Source organism: Mugil cephalus, chromosome 22, assembly GCF_022458985.1.
Source record: "Mugil cephalus isolate CIBA_MC_2020 chromosome 22, CIBA_Mcephalus_1.1, whole genome shotgun sequence".
NCBI lineage: Eukaryota > Metazoa > Chordata > Actinopteri > Mugiliformes > Mugilidae > Mugil > Mugil cephalus.
In genome coordinates, this window is record NC_061791.1 from 13,472,805 (window position 1) to 13,492,500 (window position 19,696).

Genomic DNA, 19,696 nt, shown 5'->3' on the forward strand with positions numbered 1-19,696 from the left:
CGGAAGACGTCCCGCATTCTTGTGTTTTTGCCGGCGCCAACTGAGCAACAACAAAATAATGCGCTCCTCGACGCCACTGGTGTCTCTACTGCCCCCTGTTGTGCGAGCGGTGTGTTTCATTTCACATATGGCACGTGCTGTGTACACTATGAAAGGAAGTGCGTCGACTTGTGTCGACTATGAACCAGCCCTTATACTGACAAGAAGCAACTTAGCCCAAAAACACACATTAGCTAGATACAGGGTTTCATATCTCATTAACTCATTATCTAAATGCACCAAGAAATTAATGAAAGAGTTAATTAGCTTTGGTAAGCATCTCTAATTGTTGACGCTTGTCATATTACCTGGTAATAACCAAAAGATTAATAAAAAAAATTAAAAACAGAAAAAAAATGTTTATCGTGTTCTTAATCATTTCCACTGCCCAGCTCAAGGGTATGTTGGTATTCGTAACGCTATCCTCACATGCATTTCTCCAGCTGGATAGTGCAGACAAGGGATTAAGTGAGGAGAACTCCTCGGTCATGGCACATTACTTCACCTCTGACAAAGTCCTAAACCGCCTCCGACATTCCTCGGGGCCGTGTTTACGTGCCGCTAATCACTCGGGAGGAATTTCCCACTGGCAGTCAGAGGAGCATCATCTGATCACACATGAGCACACGCATGCAGAGCCATACATGCGGCTTGCGGGTGCCAAGAGGCGCAGGTTTATCCTGACACCAGCACAGCTTCTGTGTCACAGCTTGGCGGCTCAGACTGGCGCGTGACTCGTTCCTGTTTTTTTTTTTTGTTTTTTTTTCTCTCTCCGCTCTTTCCGTCTCCCTTGAAACCCACAAACGCACCTCCTCGCGGAACTCCCCGCCCACCGAGCTGCCGAGGCCACTATTTATAACGAAAACCCTGGGAAGCGCTAACGCGCACGCACGCCATCCGACTTGACCCGCGATAAACTCGGCTCAGCTCGAGTGTTACAAAGTGCAGTGTCACCGTTTCCTGTCTTTCGCTCATTATTACTTCCCATCTGGCACATTTAGTCTTCATCTCCTGTCGGCCGCGCTGCGCCCTCGACTCTGCTTTATGTCTTCCCGTCTCACCTGGTTTTGAGCACCTCGTTCATCTTCTGTTCCAGGTCTATCCTTTTGCTGCGCTCCCTCTCCAGCTCCTGCCGCAGGGAGTCCACGTTGGTCTCTTCCCGCAGCTTCCTCAGCTCCTCCTCTGGAGAACGAAACACACAAACTGGAGATAAGTCTTAAATTCGGTTGTGAAAACAATGAAATCCGAAGAGCTCGTCGCACATGATCGGGGGTTATGAAAAGGAGCGGTTTAATTTACGTGGACAATTTTCCACAGCATTTCAGAACTGTTCATTTCCAGCTTCAGCTACATGAAAAGTCACATCAGAAAAAAATCAGATTTAAGTATGGATGAAATGTTCCTTTGAAGGTGGAATCAATTTCTAAATGGAGAACTTCTGTCTGTGTATCTCTCATTTCATCTCTCCTTTCATGTGCATCCTTCACCTTCACTTGTCCCCCCCATGCTTCCTCTGTGTCAATCAGCTGCTAGCATCAAGTGGTTTCAGGTATCTGAGCTTTCGAGGCGTGGGGTGCAGCATCGGCAGTGTTTCCTCTCACTCCATTGTCCCCGACTAAAGGGACACATGAATATTGGAGGAGGGCAGGCAATAAAAGTGTGCACATGTGCAGAAGTAAAGACGAATCGATGGAAAACGCGCGTGGGGACGACTAGAAAACAGGAACAGAGGAAAGTGCAGATCCAGTACGGAAACACAGACTCTTTTTTTTAGTGTGTGCGTTCATGGAGACCATCCATGGACACAAAGAAACACTAGGCTCTAAACTCTTGGACACACCTTCGCATTGAACTGAATGAGACTGTGCGTCCAAAATTTCTTTTTACTGGTGGTGTATATATCACCTGACTCCCCTTCCGGAGATCATTTCATCACGAAGGCGGTAGCGGATTCATATTACAAGAATTCTGCTGCCACATTCTCATCGCCCAATCTCACATCTCACTCCTGTCCTTTAGCTCTTCCCATTAACGCTAATAAAACATTCATTACCAGAACCTCCCGCAGCTAAACCACCGGCACCCCGGCCGCTCTTCCAGAGAGAAGACATATACTACATCTCCACACCCTTTTGAAAATCACTTGCATTGACGCATAAGAGGAGAACAGAAACTACGATTCTTTCCTCTCTTACATCATGAAATGTGACCCGTTTCATGCTTTCAGCCCTCCAGCACAGTCGGCCTGTATCCTTCCTCCCATCTGCTAACAGAAGAATGTGTTTATAGTGAAGCATTTTGTGTATCTAAACAAGACAAATAGAGTGATTGCATGTTCCGCAGTGTGTGCGTAAGAGTAAGCAAGAGGCCGGCCAGAGGTTGCAATGGGCTTAGCAGCTTAATGGTGACTGGGCTTCTCTGCGCCAGGAGATCTACAGCCAGGAGTAAACCTATTAAGACAAATGGCTAACGGTAGCAACAACGCGCTGCGGTTGGTGTAGGCAGAATAGGCTCAGTCGTTTACGATATGCTATGCACTTGACACTGACAATGGCTTCAAAATGACTCAATGCTCCGCTCTTCCTGTTGAACAATGGATGGCAGCGGAAACCGAGACTCGCTCCCGATTAGAAATGAACGCGGCAGAGTTCATATAGTACAGTTGATTTGGCAAACACACACACAGATGGATGGATCCAGTGGATTCAGAGGTCGCTGCTAATGGAAACTTAACATTTCCTGCTGCTGCGTCTTCGCAGTAAAAGCATTTAACTGGCAAATTAAGAGCAGACTTTCATTATGTTTTCCTCACGCAAAAGAGAACGTGTTTGCCATTTCGTGTTGCCGTTTTTGAGCTTCACTTCAGTTTGAAATATTGCAGAGTAATGGAATAGGTGAGCTGATAGATGAGGGGTTACAGGCGGCAGACACTTCTCAGCAAGGAAACCAGTTCCTAGCACCCTTGAATTATGATCCCTTTTCAGGCTGGCGTAGACACACTTAACTCTTGTCAGAATATGGCTCTGGTAACGCGCCATTTGGCTTTCATTGTGGGGCGTGTTAAGACCGATACGGAGATAAAAATACCTCAGCACGCATATGGTTAGTCCTCCAACCACCAGAGTCAAGTGGTTGTAAACAAATCTAACTGCTCAGATAACACAGATTACTGGTATGGTTAGTCTGCTGATTTGTACCAAACAATTTGATTGGCCCGACAGATACTGCTGGAGCATAATCGGTTCCCAATGGAACGACTCCGGGTCAAATATTTTGTGGCGGTTTAAGACGGTCTGGTTTAAGTCGGTCTGGTTTAAGCCGGTCTGGTTTAAGCCAGTCTGGTTTAAGTTAGTCTGGCTTCCAGGGAAATCTCTTCTAATTTTCACTGATTAAGAATCAATCATTTCAAGATTCCTCACCCTAAAAAGGTGCAGTAGTTCATTTAATTCATACATGTACCTGGTTTCAACCTGCAGCATTCGAAAAATGATTTATTTACTTATGTCACCAAATTCATTCATATCATAACGTCAGTAATAATCCTTAATGCGTGACTTAATTGTTCTTGTATTACTGCTACTAAGACACAATGGTTACATTGTACTCATGTGTTGCTGTTACTCATTGATACTTTGAAAGCCCTAATCCTGTTTACCTTTTACCGTCTTACTACACCACCCCTCCCATTTCCTCACTCCACACTGAATGCCAGTCCTTCCCCTTCACTTGTGTTTTTATTCCTATGTGTTTAAGATCGTCTTTACACATTTCCTCTCAGTGGTTTCCTTCCTTCCATACTGACCGTATCCCTCCCAACAGTGAACTGTAAAATATGTTAAAAGTGGGGCCATAAGTGTGTGGCACAGCACGGCATGTCACAGTGTTCTTAGTTTGTCAGACAACACAAGATAAAATACAATTGCTTCCCTGTCCCATAGAGGCCCTCCACGTTAGATAGCATATTAATAATACTGTCAACACGCCTGTTCCACTTCTAAAATTGGATTGCTGTCTTCTATATATAAGTCTTCATCCCGGGTTACCATATCACAGGGTCTCTTTGGCCGTCGTGAAGGCCAGTATCTAGATCGTTTATCTGTAAAACGGACAGGAGATAAGCTAAATGCTCCCGTTTAATGACGCTGACCTTTTCTCCTGTGCAGGCACTATGATTACCGCCCCCTCTCAATAAAAGGAAGCAACACCAGGGGTAGTGAAGACGGTAAGTTAATAAGGATGGCAACTATTGTGATGTCAACTTAATCAAAATTTGGCCAAAGGCAAAAACAAACCTTCTCTTACAATAGTAGAAATAGTCCGCTCTGAACAGGAAGGTTTCTTGCGTGATATTTGAGACATTGATGTCCTGAAAATTGTTGAATTGTTGAAAAATCTCAATTGAATAATGTTGTAGTAGTAGGTTCAGTTGAGGTGTCATAAGGAAGCAACAACCAACCATGCAGGGTCATTTCTGTTTCTGTATGATCCCAATTCATGATTTTCATATCAGCACCACACAGAATGCAAAAACTAAACTTATCTTAATATTCAGTTAACGTTCAGGACTGTATAGCAGTTTTTTTTTTTTATTGTAATGAGCCATTATTGTCAGACAACTGCTATGACTGGATAAAGTTGCTGTGTCTGACTTGGTTAAAGGTGATCAGACGACCATATTTACGGTGACAAATGGACAAACGTTATCTAGAACACTGAGGCACAACTTGACACAAACTCTAACAGATGTTGCAGTAAAGACGAGGGCAACAAATGAATATGATAAACTCTGTTTACCTGCACAAGGTTGCTCAGCACCCAACATAAGGCTCGCTCAGCTGATTAAGTTCATGTCCAGATGCTACATAATCTCTATATTCTATACATTTGCTCATACAGTCCTGAGTTTGAAGCTGACAAACTTACTGAGGTTGATGTTACTTTTATGGCTTTTGATTTTATCAACAGTTCCGCTATAGAGCAGCTCGAAGCTGTCAAAGGTGTAGTCGTCCATCTTGCACAAGGCCATTCGTCTCTGTAATCGGCCCGTCCCCGGGGCGCTCCCACAGGTGCGCGACGGGAGACTGGCCGACTTGGCTTTGTCTTGAAATCGCGCCATGGCTGCGGATTCCTTTAGTCCGGCACAGCTTGTTTAGGCCCCGCTGCTAAGTGATGATTCAGTAACTCCTCGAAGCCCATCAGAGTGCAGGTAAATGCTCCATGTCCTATCCGGCGGCAAAGCGGAGATCGTGGACAGGTTCCTCTGAATTAACGACGCGACAAGCCTTCTGTGACGGGCCTCCACGCGCAGACGGACGGTCAGCGACCGGAGCCGGTCTGAGTGCGCTGGGCTCTGGGTGGACGGAGAAGGAGGGCATCTGAGGTGGAGAGAGGTGGGGCTTTGCCCGGTGGCCAGCGCATTAACAGAGGCCTGGAATCTGAGATTTCTGAACGCACCAGAGTTGTCAGAAACACACACAAACATTATGCGTGTTCATGTGTGGGTGCAGGCCTCTGTGTGTGTGTGTGTGTGTGTGTGTGTGTGTGTGTGCTCCTCAGCGAGGATTTGTAATGTGTTTGGCTTGTGCAAGCTGATATCGGTGAGCAGGTGAGGACGGGCGAGTGCACGTGAGGAATGGACATACTGCGCAAGGAAAGCAAACTGCTTTTCATCTAAGCGGGCAAAGTTGTTTAAGACCGCAAAGGAAAAGTACTGTGCGAGGTTTTTAATCCAGGCCAGAGACAATGGCTCCTTTCATTAAAGAAGGTGGGGGCATAGGGGGTTTAGAGAGAGGGAGAAAGAGAGAGAGAGAATCAGCTGCTTCACATTGGCCTCTCATTGTTCCCATTCACTACAGTGAGTGCCACAACACTTGTTGACTTGAACAGGGAGGAAGGCCGAGCTTTGAGGCAGATATGAAGATGTTAATACACCATTCACGATCGAGGAAAAAGTGAACAGGATGTTGGGGTAGAGAAGACAATGTGACTCTCACAGGTAAGTGAACAGTCTGTGAAAAGCCACCATAAAGTCAGCAATAGGAACACATCATTAGGCCACCTTCTTTTTCTGAGACAGACACAACAGATCAGATCAGACTAACGCTTAACTAATACGATTATACACTTAGCTATACATCCTCATTCCGCAAGTGGCGAGCTCACGACAGTTCATTTTTTAAAGTGGTTCTATATGAATAACAAACACGAGGGATTTAGTCTAACATTTATTTCATTATTCATTCAAAACTCTTTAAATTTAAACACTGCAGCTGGAGCCATCTTCCTTATAATGTAAATCAGGCTGTACTTAGACTAAATAAAGAGTACATATTCCTTCTTTTATCTTCATCTAAAATTCTCTTTTCTTCCAGTGGCCTGTTTCCACTCTGGCCCTGATATCTTTGGATGACCTAGATCTCACTCACATTCCCCCCTCTCCAGCGTCAGGTCGACTTCGTGACTAAATCTCAAACTTCACTCTCCTCCCTGTAACATCAAAAACAACAACACTCGCTTCCTTGTGTCTTCAGTGACCTGTTGTTCATGTGGCTTTGAGCCAGACGCCCTGACGGCCGGCGTGTGTGGGCTTCACTGTACGACTGCCTTCTCTCTGCGCGGATGCCTGTGTCAATGAGTGTTTGTGTGAAGCCTCAAATATTTATATATGGAGACATGGGCGTGTAATAAATAATCTAGATTAACAATGTCCTATAATCTAATGTTCTGTCAGCAGGGACGGCACCAGCTGCTTCTTTGGAGAGCGGTAATCACATAATAGATGTCATTACCTCAGATATCTGGTGGAGACTGCAGTCTCCTCTCAACAAGTGCGTCCCATTAGCGCTTCTTGAAAAATGACATGCAGTTGATTGGAGGCATTAGAACTACTGCTGGGTTTCCTGTATAGTGTTAATACAGTGGCGGCCGACAAAGGTCTAATTTAGCTCGCCATGGTCTCATAACATATCGGAAATGTTTTTACAAGGTCTCCTCGGAAGCATCTCCTCCTCCCTCTCTCTTCACCCAAAGGCGTCTCCCCCAGCCGCTACGCCAGGGGTGACAAATTTTTAGTTCATGGGCCACATGCAGCCCAATTTGGTCTCAAGGGGGCCGGACCAGTAACACAAGAGCGTATTAACCAGTAAATAATGATTTCTTCAAATGTTTGCCTTTGTTTTAGTGCAAAAAAGTTCATTATGAAAGTGTTTATATTTAAAGAACTGCACTATTAGAAAATTCTTTAAGAACAACCGGACATTTAAGGAAAAAAAAAAAGTGCAATTTCTATTTCTCACTGCTGTGTTACTGTCCATAGCTCTTACTAAAACTGTGTGAAATCTAGGAATAGTAGCGACTTTTATTGGAAAAAGTGCAGTTAACACACAGTTAAATTCAACCGCGGGCCAGATTAGACCGTCTGGCGGGTCAATTTTGGCCCACGGGCTGTATGTTTGACGAATTCACGTTATCACCAATTAATAAAACCTGATGTGTGTGCTCTTGATTTATATACCATGGAAATTTAAAGGGAGTTGGTCACAACCTAAAGTAAATGGCGTAATGTAAACTAGCTTAATTTTATATGCGCTAGCTGGTGAGGTTAGATTGAAACTGTTTACTATAACTGACGTTCATTTGATGATTCTTTATTTAATCTTTCATGTTTTGCTAGAATGCCACGTCTTAACAGTATTTTGTTCAGTATTCGTGTATATGAAAAGTTTTTTGTAAGAGCCATATTTTATGCTTAAGTGAAAGGCTCCTCCGGGGCACTAGAGGGCAGCCAAGCGGTGTTTTCACTGGAGGCTGAGGGTTGAGAAAGGTGCTTTAAGTTCATTGATTATTGTAACAAAGATGCAGATGTCGAAGCAAACAGTTTCTGACTGTGCTCTAATTTACGTAGTTTTTTTGTGGTTTAGGTTTATGAGAAACTTATTGGAAGTGAAAGACTATTTAATGAACTGAAACTCAGAAGTAAGTAGGAAATAAAGTGCATTGTAAAGCTGAAAAGTGGGAAAAGACTGGATTCTTTTCTATTGAGTACGTACACATCCAAACAATAAGTCCATTATTAGCCATTAGTGGCTTCAGCATAGGACTCTGTCACTACGTTTTTAATACTTGGGATAGCATCATAATTAAAAACAAAAACAAAACAGCAATGTCTCATGGAATTTTATGGGAAACAATGTCCTGATTCTATCCACACACAGTTCAACCCCTCACATACAAAACTATTAGTGTCCACCTGGTGAACTTTGTCTCTCTGCCCACATGGCCACCTGTTGTATTCTCACCGACTCGAACACAGCTCAAGAATGGTGAGTAAACACTACTAGATCCAACCTCACATGAGTACAGCTTATTCCAAATGTAAAAAACATGACATAGAGAAGAGAACAGCAAGAGAAACAATGTAGCTAATGTACAATGGGATATCTGTACCAATTGTTCACGTACAAAGAGGTCAAATTAATTTCAGCTGAGTTAAACCAGGCATTCTTCTTCACAAACCTGTTTCCGAACTCAAGAACCCAAGAGAATCAATCACTTTATTTATTGTAGAGCTCCCCCATGACAGAAAAGAGCGTCTCACTGGCAGACTATGTGAAAGATGTCTTCATTACCATGCAGCCTATACTGCAGCTGCCTATTTAGAAAGACAATGAATTATTGTGACGCTACGAGCAACGAGCTATGACGCCTTCAGAATAATCACTTGCATAATTATCTCAAAGAATACAACAAGTTTACAATTACATCTAAATGAAGGCTTTGTACAGTCTTTCAAGAATAAAATGTAGAACTATACAGCTACATATTCTTATCTAACAACTCAGAAACACAACTGTCTGCAACGTAGCTTTCAGTGTATCGTCTGTTTTTGTGGTTTGCTGTAGTTTGCCGTGGGTAATGAAGAAGAAGCAGGCAATTTTGCATAATGTCTAGCTATTTTCAGGACCGTCACAAACTCAGGATGGCAGGAAGATACATGGACTCAATGGATATTTAAGGGAATGTTGGTATGTACTGCACTGCCGTCATTCTACAGTTTCAACAAACATGCAAGTCTTCACACACTCTAAATCCTATTCAAAGCTTCAGGGTAAACAACTGAGTAATTTTCATCACCACACAATATTCTTGAATAACTATTCAGCCAATTACCTCTGGTTTGGTTATTGCTTCGTTTCTCTAATATTTTGGCATTAATAAAATGAAATATACCTCAGTGTCAAATGTAATTACACGATTCGCAAACTCTACGCTGACTCAACTATATAAAGCGCATGAAAAACCAACTAGAGAGCGAGAACGTTGTCAATCAACGCAGACTGATAGTCTGGCTTAGTCGCACTCTGTTCTTATCAGAGTCTGCAAGCACAAAACTAGGATGTGTTTAAACAGATACAAAAACATATAAACCTCTGTACACCACTGAATACTTTTAAAAGCAATCAGAGCAATGTCGTTGTACATGAATTCAAATAAACAGTGCTCAGATGACTTGTTTTGACTATGTCACTGTTACTCTTTTCTCCATTCTGCCTAAAACCCACCCAGCTGATTTGGTTAGCCTGGCAGATGTGTGCTAATCTGTTCCCAACAGAGCGGTTTCAGACCAACCACAAACATTTTGTTCACACGTCAAACTTGTGAAAACGATGGCGGAGGAAGCTGCAGCCCCCTCTTAAGTCAGACGAGCGAAGGAAATAAAACACCGCTATGTGACGCTGCAGAGAAAGCACTGCATTACAGACCTGATTCATCTCTGATCCCATTCAGTGTCACTGTGCATCGTTTCCGTGTGTGCTCCTGTACCCAGCGTGAAGTGGGGCAGCCGCTGGGACACTATCGATCAGCCGGTCGCTGTAGAGCATCGAGCACGGCCTGTTCCGCTGCAGTGACCTTCAGAGCACGACCTCGCGCGGGATAGCCTCCCTCTCACACTCTCACACACACCGATACACATCGAGTCGTTTCCAGTTTTATGGAGCTAGTAGTGGTAAAACCAATAAAGCCCGATCAAGGGGCGGCATGCCTATTACACAGTGCAATGTGAGATTATGGGAGCTCTACGACGTGCGCACGCTTCAGCCGGCCAGCAGAGGTGTCAACACAAAAAAATCCCCAGAGCATGTGTGCTTCAGTCCGATTATCCATTCGCCTTGTATATAACATGTGTTTTTTTGTTGTTGTTGTTTGTTTTTGCCAGTGTTGCTTCAATACAAATTAGGTTAGAGTAAAAAAATGGAGATAGAAAAAGGATGAGGGCAAACACAGACTGTAGTATGAGTGATAGAGAATAAGGGATAATAGCAAGAGAGAACCGAGGGGAGAAAGACATAAAAGGTTTGCAAATTAAGCTTGCTCATATAATGACATGAAGTGATTTCCACTCACACTACCATCCCTACCATATTAACACTAGGAGGAGGGTCAGCTCAGCTCAGCTCTGTTACCCATGGGACAGATTCTAGATAATATATCCATTTACCTTTTCATCCTTTCCTATAATGATCACGGATGTATCTCAGGGTTATCACTCAAGGAAAGCGTGAGCTTATTGCAAACCTCGGTGTACATGATGTGCAGACAGAACCCTCGCATTCATACGTTCCCGCATTGTTCGGCGCGGACGTGATGTGCACATACGTAGCAGTTTAATGCCGGACCTCTTAATAATAATCGACACTTGCATTGTGCTCGCGTCCTCTGTGGTTATAAAACTCTAACCTTGCAAAGCTCTGCAGAACAGAAGAACAAGCCACATAATGAAGAAATGTTTAACCTAATCATGTAATTACTGAGGACTTCATAATGTGTGTTGGGAAGTGAAACTTTTTTTCCCCCTCCATTAAAAGAATCCTAGTGCAGTAGAAGAATACAGTAGTATTTTAATCGGTGTGTTTCATAATGCAGTGCATTTTCTCTGTGGAGAAAGGGTGTGCACATTAAATATTTATTAAAAATTGAGACAGTTTTCTTTTCCACCTGCAAGATTCTTAACGGCACCACAACAGCCTCCCAATTCACTGAGCTACGCACAATGACATTATACTGAGATTTAAGAGTATAGCTAGCTAGGATTAACATGCTAGTAGTGCATTTGGTGTAGTCTTGCTTTAATCCAACTTAATTTTAAGATATGTTGCCGTCCATTGCCAACAGTGATTGAGACTAAATCAATGAACGTATTGTAATATTTATATTAGTGCTGTCAAACGATTAAAATTCTTCATCAGATTAATCACAAGGTTGCTGTGGATTAATTGCGATTAATCACGATTAAATATTACTCCTTTTTAATCTATATTAGTCGCGTTTCATTTATAAACTGGAATGTGTTGCCAGAGACCTTCAGGGTCAAATCGAGTTAAATTTTTTAATCAGATTAATCATGATGATGGATTAATCTGCGTTAACGTGTGTTTGCATAATAATTTATATATTTGCATAGGTGGATTAGTACAATTACACAAGAACTCTTTCTGAAAACCTGGACAAACGAAATACAAACTATCAGCACTGCTAATTACCAGAAGGGGTATGTGAGTCATTTTTTAATGTAATATGAGTGAAGTGGCTCCCTTACCTAACAGACAATGAAATCTACTATTGCATTTTATTTGGTTAAGGTAGAATGAGGTGAACGCACAATGTATTACTTCAGTGATGACAACATTAAAAGTGAGTGCTGGCCCTTTAAACTAATCTGATTAGTGCGTTGAGTGGGTGTGTGTGCATGAACACAAACATGAAAAGGACTTGCAGCGGAGAGAGACAAGAGAAAAAGGGAAGAAAACTGAAGAACGATACCAGCTGCATATGTTTATGTGTGTGTGTGCGCGCGTTAGCCTTTTTCTACGTGATCTCACGCCCCGGAAACAAAGCTACAAATTAACTAGTTAGTGGCCTCAGAACAGCGTGGGTCAATCACAACAAATGCCAAGGGAAAAGGCAAGGATCACAGTATCACACATACCATCTGGAATGGAAACTCATGCCTCCTGTGAAGGCAAGACACAATGCTCTTAAGCGGCGTGTTTGTTTTAGGATGCGGCGTGGGCCTTGGCTTTATTTTAGGCAGCAGGGAGAAAGACGTCAGCGTGAGAAAGAGAGAGAAAATACGCCTACACTCACCTCACTCTGGATATGAAAGAGATCCAAGGAGACCAAATCATTTCTTGGGTTAAAGCCTGATGCAACACAAACACTCAAGATATAAAATGATCCGAGTCTGTTACTTGTGCTCCCATTTCCTAACAGAGCCTCATTGCTCGGTCCCTCTGGGGCTGCAGTGTTCTTAGTGTGTAAAGGCCAAATCATTTTCTCTATCCAAAGCGAAAGGAACGACGGCATAAACCGAACAGCAAGATGAAATTACCCATGGGGAGGGAAGCTAAAAAGCCAGCAACGAGAAAAATGGAGCTCATTCATATTTTAGAGGTTTAGCTGATGAACTCATCTATAGTGACTGTGCTGGCTGCTAGTAAATGCTGCTAGTAAATGTTGACCTTTTACGAACCCTTAAGCTTCGTTTAAACTCTTACAACCGGAGCCTACGCTGTTGGGGGCTACCCCAGTGAAGGCATTAGCATCTGTGTGCTGGTGTGTTGGCAATGAAATGTCTGAAAATGGTTTAAAAAAAAAAAAAAAAAAACATATTAAGATTTATCTGTTCTTCTTTTAGCACAAACATCAACCTGTCTACAGTATTTAATTTCCATAAAAGTAGGGTTGCCATTGTTCAATAATAGCTATTTAACAACAAAAAAAAAAGCGTTTGCATTATTGGTGGTAGAGTTCACCATTCTTGTGCTGGTGGTTCAATGGAAAGCATGTATGTCATGCACTGTTAAGGCTTTAATTTTGCCTCGCTAACATCAGTCTCACTGTTTACCATCAATACCCCACATGCCATGTCAGAGCTGCTGCTAACGCAAACTGAACAACTCTACTTCAGTTGCTTTACCATGGGAAGTGACCGACTTAATTCTCAAACTGAGACAGGCAGTGATTTCCTGCAATTTTGAGACTGATCAGTTTCCAACATTACTGTGAATAATAAAGCAAAAGGAGCAATAACAGTGAGCTGGTGGATGAAGAGCTTCAGGCAACGAGCTCAAGACTTTGCTGAGGTTTAACGTTGCCACGTCTAAATGGTTTCACTGTTGAAACCACAGCCAGTCTTCTCACAGTATAAAGGTTATGCACGTGATGTCACGGGTGCCGAAGTCTCCGTGGTTACGACCACTGAGTGGAAAAAAGTGACAGTTGAGGCATCAAAACCTGGTGTGGTGGTCAGGTGATATTAATTTATGTTCCTTCTTAAGTTACGTCCTGGAGGGCTGTCAGATAAGTTTGTCCATGTTGTTATTTTGGCGTAGTTACGTCCGACGGTAACTATTCCTGTTCCAACAATAAATAACAATAAAATAATAAACGGGATATTTGTGATAACTCTTCGTCATCCTTGTAACATCCAGCCAGACGTTACAGTATTGTATGTTTAATGTCACTTCTCAGTAAAGCTGTTAGCGTTAGCATCTTTTATTTAGCTACATTTAACATAATGAAATGACCTAACACTAACATAAACTAACTGAAACTGAAGCTACCCCACGTTTCCAAATCCATAGTAGTTCGTATGGATCATTGTCGAGTCCAATTACCCTTAATTTGATTTTATAATCCGCGTTTTCTTGTATTTACTGATACATTTCACTGTGTTTTTGCCACTCGGGGGGGCGGGGCCCCAGGCGGCAGTGACGTCAATGCATACCGTCCATAGCATGTTGTTTGTTTTAATGTTCCAGAAAATCCATTACACAACATCTAAAACTATAACGTCTTGCTACAGGGAATCTTTTGTTTCTCCACACTAATCTCCTTAGACAAAACTGTATATAAGCATATAAGGCTTTCTAAAAGTGGTAAACAATCACTTATACAGCAGGCTATACTGTGCAACGCAACACATGCACTCAGCTGTACGATCACAGTAGAGGAACGCAGAGGAGAGGGCAAAAGAAAGTAGTAGAAATACAGTAGAACAGACCCCATTAGGTGCTAATGGATGGTCATGCTTTACATTCCCTGAAGTACGGTTAAACTGGTCAGAGACGAGATGCAAGATTGACAGGAATGAAAGAAATGGATAAGCAGAGTGAGAGAAGAACGAGAGAAAAATATAACACATAAATAACTTCGTACTAAGAATCGTACTAAAAAACACCCGGAGGAAACAAATTGCCGAGCTGCTGCCATCTTAGCCACAGCAACATTTCTTCTCTTAACTACCCTCACACCTGTTTCTTTTATCTGCTTCGGTTTTGTGTACCCGGAGTTTACAATAATCTCAGGAGGCCATAACGCTGTGTCTGAAAGAGAGAAAGGCAGAGCCGAGAGGGATCCAGGAGTGGGAAAGAAGAAGTGAATGCCGGGTAGAATCTGAAAGAGCGGCTCAATGGAAAGGAGGGAAAAAGGCAAAAACAGCTCCAGAAGATTTTTTTTTTTAGAACACTGGTGGGTGGGAAGGAAAAAAAAAACAACAAGGAAGCAAGGAAAGAGAAAACAGGAAGGAAAAGAAGTCCTTGAAAGGAAAGCCCGTGTAGCTAGCATCCTGACAGCCCGGTAATGAATCCTGTCCTTTTAGCTCAGGCACAAGCATTATGAGAGAGGACATAGCCTGAAGTATTCTCTTTCGCACACACTCTCCCCCTGTCTATCACTTTGTCTCTAATAGACATACACAAGCGAAAGGGAAAAAAGAGGAGGGGGGGGGCACTTCAGTCCATTACACAGCACATGACTGACAACGTGCTACAACAGTACAGGACAAGCAGAACCTCTTATTGGATACCAGGGTTGAAACACCTGTAAATGTGTGAGAGCGAGGGACTTATTAAGCATCCTCCACTGTCTTTTATTTCAAATTGGTTTTATTTCCCACACTCTCTCTGCCTCTGCACGAACCCTCCAACTCCTCGCCTGGTCACACATTCTGGATCTAGTACACAAACGAATCCATCACGTCCACAAACCTCCAGTCAGAGACGGTCAGGGGCGACGGCTACAAAGCATTTCCATCTTCATTTCAGTTGCACTTTAAGAACACGATTTGGCTGCGTGAGAGTCATGATTCTGCTAGAAAAATGAAAAAATGAAATAAAAAATCCGACATGACTCAGCCGACTTAAGAGAGAGGCCACTCGTGACCTTAAGAAGAAGTAGCAGTTTGAAAAACTATGCTAACTCAAGGTCCTTTTATATACAGTTTTTCTCCAGTGGGTGGTCCTGTTTTTTTTTTTTTTTTTTTTTTTTTTGCTGTACTGACAAAGAGGTGCTGAATGGTTTGTGGCGGCTAGATGTTGATTCAACACGGTCGTGTAGTCTCTGCTGGTTCAGAACAGTCTGTACTCGTCCAGTGACATGGGTGGGATCACTTTGAGTAGAAGGGTCTTTATCACTGATGTTTCATGGTTAGAACTAGGTCCACTGGGACCTGAACTACCTCTGTGCACAGAGCTTATATATATGATCAGCAACTGGTAAAACTACCAACACACGTCCAATGAGCACATTTAGCCCTGAACACATTATTAAAGGAGTATTCTCCAGTCAGGATGAAAGCTTATACCATATAGATAAGGAAATGTGGGATTAAGGCTATTTGCCATCAATTTGGTCAATAATCTGACTTGATTCTTATAATAAATAAATAGCATTTAAATGTTTCTGAAACTGTACTGCTGAGTCAAAATTTCATTTCACAGTGTGCATCTCTAATGCGGCATGGCCAATTGATTAAAATGATCTCCGCAGCTGCTCCCTTCCATTACAGTCTAGTGTCATTTCATGGCTGCTAACATGCAGTTTCCAAAACAGGACGTCACCGTCACTGTCAGCGTCCGTCAGATGACACCGTTATCCAAGTCCACTTCATGTCGCGCGTCGCTTTGCCTCCCCTACATCCTTTGGAGGAGATTTGAGAAACTAGATTTAAGTCGTCTCGTCAGAACTCCGGTAGCGGAGACATGCAAAAACTCGCTGAGACGGAAGCGAAGTTTTATCTGAGGTCTTAACACAAATTGAGCGACACATTAGCATTTTATGAGTACGTTAGACCCGTGCTGCACGCCGCAACCAAGAGCCGTGAACAAACACTGGCTGTCAACCGAGACCGCAAAGCACAGCACAATCACACAACATACTTAGGTAGGAGCTAAATGTCACCAAGTGTTGTGCATATCTTTCCAAAAATACAACACAACAACAGTTTTTTTTTCAGAGGAAATGAAACATTATAAGTCAAAAGTAGACTGCTGAGTAGAAATTAAAGCCGTTTAAACAAAGCTTCTTGTCACACGGTAGCAGCCTCCTGCTACATCTGGTGTACAATTGCATGGAAGGAAATGTAGATAAGAAACCCACCTTATCTCAATCTAATGCTCACCAGCTCAAACAGCCCTTCCACCTACGCATGCTGTACATAAATGAGTGTACATATGACCTTTAGCGTTGGCAGAGGAGCCCCAACAGTGCAGAAACATGACCCGTGTTCTACACAAAATAAATTTTGCGACTGTAATCGATCTTTATTTGAATGTGCGTCCATCATAAAAACCTTTGGATTGATTTTAAATACATGCTGCATCATCGTGTTATAAATCTCACTTTGGTCTGATGTGACCGGTTTCAAAACTGAAATCGATATTGAACCGAATCAGGACAATCGGAATTGTCGTGATACACGGCCCCTGTCGCCGCCTTATTTTGTGTGTGTGTGTGTGTGTGTGTGCGTGTACTCACGTAGGAAATGTTTCTCCAGTAAGGCAATTTCCAAGTGACCTTTGACTTCGTTGAGTCGGTCTGACTCCGACCTCTGGAAGTCCTGGATGGCCGCAGCCATAGTGGGAGACCCCGAACCAGCCTGTGCATCCGTACGCACGCGGTCACGCACACAGCACATACACACAGGTATCACAAACAAAAAGAAAAAAAACAAAAAACAAAAGAAAGATCAGCTTTTCCAATTCCTGATTTGACACAATATGCATACAAGGCTACGTAAGCGGGGAGATCCCGGGGAGATGTCCCAAAACATACACAGATTAGCATGGTGCATGACTCACACTAATGTTTCCTCTCTCGGTTTAAGTCCAGCGGGAGCGAGATAGGAGGAGGAGGAGGAGGAGGAGGAGGAAGGCGATAAAGAGGAGAATCCCCCTCCTCTGTCTATAGCGACCCTGATGACTCAAACGGCACTGACTCAGGGCTTCAGCCCTGACACAGACACAACTAGCAACACAACGGGTGTGTAGGCGGCGAGTGAATGGCCGCGACCGAGGGATGACGAATGGATGAGAGGAGAGCGGGTAGAGGGAGAGAGTGAGAGGGGGGAAAAAAAACAAAAAGAAAAAAAAAGGGGGTGAGCGGGTAATGGAGGAAGAGGAAAGGATGGAGCGAGAGGAGGAGGGAGAAGGCTGTGCTAGCGGATGATGAGCACTGCAGGTTGAGCACTGCTGCTAAACTACAGCAAGGGTCCTTTAAGAGACTCCACACACACACACACACACACACACACACACACACACACACACACACACACACACAGCGCTGCAGCAGCTTCTCTCTGACAGCACCCTGCATGGTGTGTGTGTGTGTGTGTGTCTGCATAGACACGCTGCAATGTCTCCAACTGCAAAAAGAGAGGGGGGAGAGATAGCACGAAGCTGACAGTGACCTGAAAAGATGCGATTTGGGGAAGAGCCAAAGCCCGAGCAGGCGGAAGGGCGGAGGGGCCGGCGCGCAGAGGTGGATAGAGCTGCCTGAATGAAGGGGCACTTCAAAGAGGACAGCCTCTTCAGGAAGTGTGTCATGAGAAGGAGAAGAAGAAGAAGAAGAAGAAGAAGAAGAAGAAGAAGGTATGGGGGGGGGGATAAAAGAGGACGGAAGCGCAAGAGGAAAAGGCACGGGGGACGAGGAGGAGATGAGAAGACGTTCCGCTGCATTTTGAACGCATTTTGTCGGCTCTCTGTCAACACGTTGGCTCGAGGATGACACACAAACGGGAAGACGCCTTCGGGTTTTACGCGGGCGCCCGTTCCCAGTCAGAACCTCCTGGTTCTCAAAAGTAGGTCAAGCCCTGACGTCAACCCCGGCCGATAATCGGCTGATTAATTATTGTGTTCCCCCCCTCTCCCTCCGTCAGGACTGCGGCTGATGTGAGCTGAGGAATCTCACCGTGTCCTGCTCTCGAAACCATCTGCTAGATGTGATGCGTGGCAGAGAAAACGGGTCGAACACCATCACAGCACGTGTGCACACATGCAAACCCATCAAATAAAATTCTGAAAACACCAGTGTTGTAATTAATTAATTGCTCCACACCCACAGTCAGCGGTTAGCTCTGCTCACTTTGCCGAATCAAGTCTAAATATAAGACTAATCTTCGCAATCTGGTGTCAAATACAGAGGAATCGTGTTCCTAAACCCATTTACTGCAGAACTATTCTGATTTTAAAATGTGAGTGTAATCCAAAATCCACAATCCAATTTGAGTTTTTCTGAGCTGGGATTCAGGACACTCCGGTCTGAGAGTCTCCGCGATGAACACTTCTCCTGCCTCTGACTGGATGCGTGTGGGCGTGAGCTTGTGGGCCGTGTCAGGGGCCACATTTAATTCACTTCAACTCATCACACAGTTTTTCTAACCAACTATCTCGCGTAATGTCTACCGAGCCACAAATCTCAGCTCGGCCTCCATTTGGGTCAGGCAGTTGCTCCGTGAACTTGATAAACTCTGTCTTCTATTAACTAATGTCCCAAAACTCCCCGGGGACATGTGGGGCTTGCACCAGCTGCACCTACACCTGGTCATGAGAGGAGACTGTGAGTAAAATGTGTTTCATTCTAGAGGTCGACCGATATGGATTTTTTTTGTGCCGATACGTTTTTCTTTTCACATCAGCATGGTCGATTTTTCAGAGCCGATATTTGGAGCCAATACTGATTTTTATCCCTCCATTTACATGTTGAAAATGACACAGTGGTCTCAACTTAAAGATAGACAACCCTGCCTGAGTGACATCCTTCTATCCTGTCTCTCCTTTTGGACTGAACAGTCTGTGCCACCTCAACTTGACAGAGGCAAATCTGTCAGTTACCTTTTCCTGCTCGACTCTGCATCACCTGCTTCTCAATGTACATCACAGCTAGCTGCTTACAGGCAGTCGGTCTTACACCTTGTCTTTGACATACTCCAACCAAAAGCTCAACAACAGCACAAAAGCTCTAATCTCAACTGTGGACAGAGGTTGGTTGACAACCTGCACTATTAACTTGCCAGAGACACAAAAAAACGTCAGCTAGCAAACTCCTACTTAACAACAACAACAGTATAAGAATCAAGAATCAAGAATCTTTATTGTCATTATGCAAGGCACAACGAAATTCTGTTCAGCAGCTCTTGGTATAAATGTACAGACCTGAGATATATAAATAATATAAATATAGAATAGGAAATATAAAATAGAATAACAAGTTAAAATAAAAAATAGAATTTAAGAATAAAATAAGATGAGATGAGAGGTAGTAGTGCAATAAAGGATATTTATATTTATAAGTTTGGACTGTTCCTAAAAAAACTAAC

General features: G+C 43.4%; 1 protein-coding gene across 6 annotated transcripts in view; it reads right to left on the reverse strand.

The window, feature by feature from the left end:
- Nucleotides 1-19,696, reverse strand: part of gramd4a (GRAM domain containing 4a) — a 51,479-nt gene that overhangs the window by 16,782 nt on the left and 15,001 nt on the right. For all 6 annotated transcript variants that reach the window (XM_047575364.1, XM_047575363.1, XM_047575361.1 and 3 more), the window contains exons 3-4: nt 16,855-16,975; nt 1,101-1,221 (exon numbers count right to left, since the gene is read on the reverse strand). In XM_047575364.1, the coding sequence (XP_047431320.1) occupies nt 1,101-1,221; nt 16,855-16,975 (242 nt within the window). The remainder of the gene's footprint in view (nt 1-1,100; nt 1,222-16,854; nt 16,976-19,696) is intronic.